Below are 6,423 nucleotides of genomic sequence, written 5' to 3' on the forward strand. Positions count from 1 at the left end.
GGGAGCTTGACCGCACGCTTTAAACACATGAGACGCAAATCGCACATTTCTGAAACATCAGGGACCCAAACTGGAATTAAGCCTAATTAATATCAGTAGTAGTGATGGATATTATATAATTAGGCTTAATTGCATTTTTGGTCCCCCACGAATGATAAATGTGCATTTTTTGTCCTAAACGTTTGAAAATAGTAGAATCAGTCCCACACGTTTGTCTCCGTTAGCGTTTTTGGTCCCCTCCGTTAAAATTCTAACAGAAGTTACTTATTGCACCCCATTTTACTATTCTCACCCCTCACTGGGGCTATAAATGCACATTTATCATTCGTGGGGTACCAAAAATGCAATTAAGCCTAAAAAATAAAAAAACCAAGAAACCCACCAACCACTTCTTCTTCTCCATCAAGTTCTTAATTGATTAGAGAAATATTTCCTTTTAATGATCCACAACGGCTTCCACTTCTTGTTGGCATCACTGTATTAAATTAAAATTATTGTACATGTTTACAGTATTTGCATGGGAATCACCATGAAAAGGGGCTAAGCTCCGAGCAAAAATATTTCATTTTCCACATCTTTTATCCATTCACACATGGTTGCAAGTCTTTATTTCCAGGGCCTGCAAGTACTCATCATGCACAAACATGTGAGATACGCAGTGTTAGTTTTCAAACTTATACTTATTTTTTCTTACAGGTTCTCATTGGAAGTTAATGATGAACCTACACCTGGGTATGGACAGATAACATAGCATAAGGAGAGATGGGAATTGGGAGAAGAAGAATAAGAAGAAGTGGTTTATGGGTTTCTTGGTTTTTTTATTTTTTAAACTTAATTGCACTTTTGGTCCCCCACGAATGATAAATGTGCATTTCTGGTCCTAGTGAGGGGTGAGAATAGTAAAATGGGGGTGCAATAAGTAACTTCTGTTAGAATTTTAACGGAGGGACCAAAAACGCTAACGGAGACAAACGTGTGGGACTGATTCTGCTATTTTAAAACGTTTAGGACCAAAAATGCACATTTGTTATTCGTGGGGGACTAAAAGTGCAATTAAGCCATTTAATTATGAACTGAAATTTCAATTTCCAGAGTCTAGAAACCTTTGGCTATTCAAAGTTATAAGTCAAATATAATCAATTAAATTACAAAAGCATGGATACCTTTTTAAAATTTCTTTATTCAATGAAAAGAGATTGCAGAGAACTGAAGCTTCTTACTTCTTAAGCACGGTGGGGTTGACTTTCCCCAAAGGCAATCAAATAAGATCCAAAGAAACTCCAAAACCTCACTCAGTCCTTCACCGCCTGTTCTTCTTCTTCTTCTCTGTGTGACTGTGTGTGTCTCACTGTTTTATCCAAAGCATCACTGGTCCTAGAAGACATGTGTTGCTTCAACAAGCTAGGTGCTCCTCTGTGGTCCTTACCACTAACTATCTCTCTTTTGTGCTATGAGGAACAATGTGCTCCTTTTGAGCTTCTTGTAATGTGTTTTTTGTTCAAGTATTTCAGGACATTCTCGTTATAAAGCCTCAGAAGAAATCGCCACTCTTGTTAAAGATGTCAGTGTTGATATTTTCAATGGTGTATGGTGTTTTTATCTGTTCAGCTTGTCTAAAGCAGTCAAGCATTCATGCTAGGAGTGTTCTTCCGAAGCTGCAAGTTATTGAAAAGCCTTCTTCAAGTTACCTGCATTACCCCAAACCCGTTTCTTTTAACAGGTAATGGGAAATCTATGTGTAAAAGATCACCCAAATCATGGTAGACAGAAGCAACTCCCCTTAGGTGTTTTGTGACTGCCGTGATTTAGTGTGTATCCAAACATGCACTATGTAAATCTTGGTCTTTTTGCTCTGGTTAGAACCTTGTTAATTGCCTTCTTTTTCAGGAGTGAGTGTTCTCGTAATCCTGTGAAATTCTTTGCCATAGTGTCGAATCCAAGATCTGGCAGTGGGTGGTTTGAGACCCTTTTGAATAGCCATGTTAATGTGAGCTCAAATGGAGAGGTAATGGCTCCGAAAAGACGAGTAAATGTTTCTACAATCGTAAAGACTTTAGATAAAGTTTACAATTTGGACTGGCTCAGTAGTGCTTCCAAGAATGAGTGCTCTGCTGCAATTGGCTTAAAGTGGATGCTTAATCAGGTAAAAGTGTGATGAACTAAGCATATAATATATGAGTCATACTTGTATTTGTTTTAAGATGAAGGACAAATATAAGCATAGCTTTTATATGTTAGCGTCCCACATTGGCTAGAGATATGGTCAATCAAGTGCTTATAAAGGTAGAGCAACCCTCAAATCTTGAGCTAGCTTTTGGGTTGAGTTAGGCCTCTCTAATTCTAATAGTATTAGGCTTAGGTCGCTTTGTAATTTGACAACCCTCACCCTTTCCTTGTATTTCTGATGTGAAGAATCCAAGTGAAACTTGATCCATGTGCTTAACTTTGAGAACAAGTTATGATCTTGTTATCATCTTTTGGTTGCAAGAATGGCAGTTATGATCATTGACTAGAGTAAGCAACTCTGTTGCATGTTGATATAATTTACTCTTCTGAGATTTACATAGCAAGTATTATGTTTATGTCTGATAGGAGTAGTGACATGTTTGAAAATCTTTCTAGAATTGATTTTAAAGCCAAAATCAAGTTGAAATCAATTCTAGGGAGAAGCTTTTGGGTGCCATAATTGATTTTAAGGAAAAATAAGCTGGTCCAGAATGTTTAGAAATCCTTATACAATTGATTTTAAAGTCAAAATCAATTATGGGAGAAGTTTTTCTGAGTCAGTTTAGCTGTCAGAATTGATTCTGAAAAAAAAGCTTATCCAAACATGCGACAAGTCTTGTACCTTAAATAGATGAGATGGAATGAAGCATAATCCTCAATCACAACATGATGGGGGCATAAGATTTGTTGTCCTTCTAGGAAACATCTTGGACACTATTAATCAATTATTTGACTTAGAGTTATGTTGTTAATTATTTTTTGCTTTCTTCCTAGTATTACCAAAGTTTGATATTGGCCTTCTCATCTCAACTGTTACAATGTTATCCTGAGTCACAGTTTCCAAATTACATTTAGCAGATAAATACCGGTAGAACCAAAATCAAACTTATTGACACTCAAGGACCAAAGTTGTAGTTAAGCTGATTTCATCCATGTTACTATTTTGTTCTCCATCAGTGCATGAGATGCTTGGAATTCATTATTTGGCAATGCATTCATGCAACATGATTAGGCAGATGATAAATGAAGACTTGCCTTATTTGCAATTTATTTGTTGTTTGTTTTGCCCTTGCTTGTCAGGCTTGGTGATTCTGTTTTATTGGTTAGTATTTAGTAATGGAGAAATCAAAGCATCTTATGGTTTTCATGCAGGGATTATTGAAGCACCATGAAGAAATAGCATACTACTTCAACCGCAGAAGTGTCTCTATCATATTTCTTTTCCGGAGAAACTTATTACGTAGAATGATATCAAAGCTTGCCAATTCCTATGATCGTCATGCGAAGTTGTCGAATGGAACTCATAATTCTCACGTTCATTCTGCAGAAGAGGTCTCTCCTTCTTTCTCTATCCTTCTTCCCTTTCATTTTTCTTATGCATAAAATGAAACTCATCTTTGGCTTCGCTTAGGCTGATACGCTTTCAAAGTACAAGCCTACAATAAAATCGACATCATTGTTGACAACCTTGAAGGATATGGAGATGAGAGATGCTAAGGCTTTAGAATACTTCAACACCACTCGGCATATAATCTTGTATTATGAGGATCTTATGAGGAATCCTAATGTAAGGGCCTCATCATGAATTTCTTCATCTTTTACTAAAAACATCTATATGTTAACTTATCAAATCCATAATACAAGCACCATTTGTGGCCAGCTAACTTGAGATCTTTAGTTTCTTGCATTACCAATACATTTGAAGTTAACAAAAAGACGTGATTTCACTTTCTCTGTTTCTTTCAGAAGCTAAAAGACGTGCAGGATTTTCTAGGATTGCCACAGATGGAATTAACAAGCAGTCAGGTTAAGATACATAGAGGACCATTGTCAGGCCTTGTGAGAAACTGGGATGACATTACCAAGACACTCAAAGGAACTGCTTATGAGAGTTTTCTCCAAGCTGACTATTCATCTTAACCGCTTCCAACTCTCTGCAAAGGTATAAATACCAACAACACTGATTTTTGAGTAATGTTACTCACACACCTCTCTTTTGAGGTGTGTGAGGTGGAATGATGAGAGAGATAGGAAGAAAAGAAAAAGTAAGGGAGAGAAAGTATGAGATGTGATAGATGGTAAGAGGAGAGAGATAGAAATAAAAAGAGGTGGAAATGAAGTGTTTTAAAAATGAGGTGTGTATATATCATTACTCCTGATTTTTGAGTTTGAGGTTTGGTGCGGGCAAGAATTCTTCCCCTGTCTTATAATGTTTCTTTTCACTGCCAATCAACATTCAACACTCTGTTGATAAGATGTGTCATTTGTAAGTCTTGTTTTTATGCATTCTTAAATGACCTTGTATAGCATTCAAATCCTTATTCACTTAGTGAAGTCAGGCAGTCAGCTACATGGATCACTGGTCCACATTGAAGATATCAGAAGGCCTAACATAACTTTCTTCCTTTATCCGGGTTTAGAACTAGAGACGAACTCACGTTAAGAGAAGGTGAGTCAAATGCCCCCACATCATTTTTACTTTTGCTTCATACAATACTATACTATACTCCCTCCGTTCCCTATTATAAGTCACATTTTTTGAAAATTTTTTATTACAAAATATAAGTCACTTTCTAATATCTAGGAAGCATTAAATAATTTTTTCCAAGTTCACCCTCATATTTAATATGAAAGAGATGATAAACTTTAGAAGTATTAACTTGGAGAGAGAAAATCATAGGAAAGTAAATAAGGGTAATCTAGGAAAGTAAATCATTTTTTTACAAATTTATTACTAATAACTACTTTTCTTAATCTAAGAGAATTAGTTATTTGTGACTTATATATAGGAACGGAGGGAGTATAATATAAAATATTATCTTGCCCCACACTCTTCATAAATACCCTCATAGCTTGACAATTTTACCTTTTGCCACTAAAAGTTTAAGATATCATCAAAATAATTCCAGCACAAGTTTTGATGTCATTTTTACCATTATTTGATATCTCTTGAACTTTTGTTTGCTCATGTCTATGCATGCTAAAATTGCTTGGCATTCTTGTGTTTTAATGCTTTCACGTTGTTTTTAGGCCTTGTTTTTAATAGGATTTTCCGTTTTTCACATTATTGGATGACAATAAATAGTGTATTAAAATTAAATAATCTTTCGCTTACTTTTTGTCTCGGGAAGACCGCTAAAGTTTGTTTTCCCTGCTGCTAATGGGTATGCATTATGCAAACATTGCCTTAGTTCTACGCTAGGAAATATGATATTTTCAAAATAATGTACTCCCTCCGTTTTTATTTAGCTGTTCATTTTGAAGAATTTTTTTTGTTGAGTAAAGTACACTCACACCCCTCAAAGTTTGTTAGAATTACACTCCACCTCATTCTTATCTAAAATCTACACCCCACTCCATTTTATATAAAGGAAAATTTAGTGATGAAAAATATTCTTCATTGATAATTAGTTATTATTTAAATTGTTAATCAATAATTTAAGAGTAAAATACACTCACCCCCCTCAAGGTTTGCCAGAATGACACTCCACCCCATTCTTTTTTTAAATCTACACTCCACCCCATTTCTTATAAAGGCAAAATTTAGTGACGAAAACAAATTCGTCACTAATAAAAAATAATTACTAATTAGTTAAAATTTAAATAAGTTTAATGCATATACACTATCATACATTAATTTATGAAAATAATTTTACTGAATTAAATTTAAAAAAACAATCCACTCTGTCTGTTAAGTCCACGTCTCATCTGTCTCCAAATCATATTTCTCACCACAAACGGTCACCACCAAGCCTTTGCTCCCTTTAACACGACGGCCACTGTCCCAGAATGTGAAACCCCATGGCACCACCATGCATCAAAGTTTTGTTGCGACCTGAACCACAGAACATGAATCGCACATTCCCAAAGCTATATGTTCAACTACTTCTTGTGAACTTCACCCCCTTTAAGTTGCAAGCGAACGCTCTGTTGGTTTAAGATGTCGTTGAATTTTGTTAAAAAAGGTGCTCCACCGCATCGTTGGGTTCTAATAACCTCCGATCCACTTCATATTTCTTAATTTTGTTTCTCTATTTTCTTCACCCATTTGTCTTGCTTTTTGGGTCTACAATCCAATTTTCAAAATTTGAGGTATAAAGAGATTATTTTGATTAAAATTGAATTATTACCAAATATGAAAACACAAGCATGTTTCCCTATGTTCGAGATATGGTTTGTAAACCGGTCGGGTGTGTT

The 6,423-nt window shown here is 35.4% G+C and overlaps 1 protein-coding gene across 2 annotated transcripts; it reads left to right on the top strand.

Annotated features, from left to right (window-relative positions):
- The first annotated feature begins 1,206 nt into the window (after positions 1 to 1,206).
- Positions 1,207 to 5,113, top strand: LOC130712109 (uncharacterized). 2 transcript variants are annotated; one of them, XM_057561949.1, is made up of 6 exons: positions 1,207 to 1,405; positions 1,504 to 1,720; positions 1,888 to 2,143; positions 3,379 to 3,558; positions 3,638 to 3,793; positions 3,973 to 5,113. In XM_057561949.1, exons 1-6 carry the CDS (start codon positions 1,384 to 1,386, stop codon positions 4,144 to 4,146), a joined length of 1,005 nt encoding a protein of 334 aa, XP_057417932.1. In that variant the 5' UTR covers positions 1,207 to 1,383; the 3' UTR covers positions 4,147 to 5,113. The 2 variants fall into 2 exon arrangements, with proteins under 2 accessions (XP_057417932.1, XP_057417933.1); XM_057561950.1 differs by having other exon boundaries at positions 1,512 to 1,720; positions 3,973 to 5,111.
- The last annotated feature ends 1,310 nt before the right edge of the window (positions 5,114 to 6,423 follow it).

Source organism: Lotus japonicus, chromosome 4, assembly GCF_012489685.1.
Source record: "Lotus japonicus ecotype B-129 chromosome 4, LjGifu_v1.2".
NCBI lineage: Eukaryota > Viridiplantae > Streptophyta > Magnoliopsida > Fabales > Fabaceae > Lotus > Lotus japonicus.

Coding starts and splice junctions, on each gene's coding strand:
- LOC130712109 (XM_057561949.1), top strand. CDS start 1,384: ATGTGTTGCTTCAACAAGCTAG. Junction 1,406..1,503: donor GTGTTGCTTCAACAAGCTAG/GTGCTCCTCTGT, acceptor TTTTTGTTCAAG/TATTTCAGGACATTCTCGTT. Junction 1,721..1,887: donor AAACCCGTTTCTTTTAACAG/GTAATGGGAAAT, acceptor CTTCTTTTTCAG/GAGTGAGTGTTCTCGTAATC.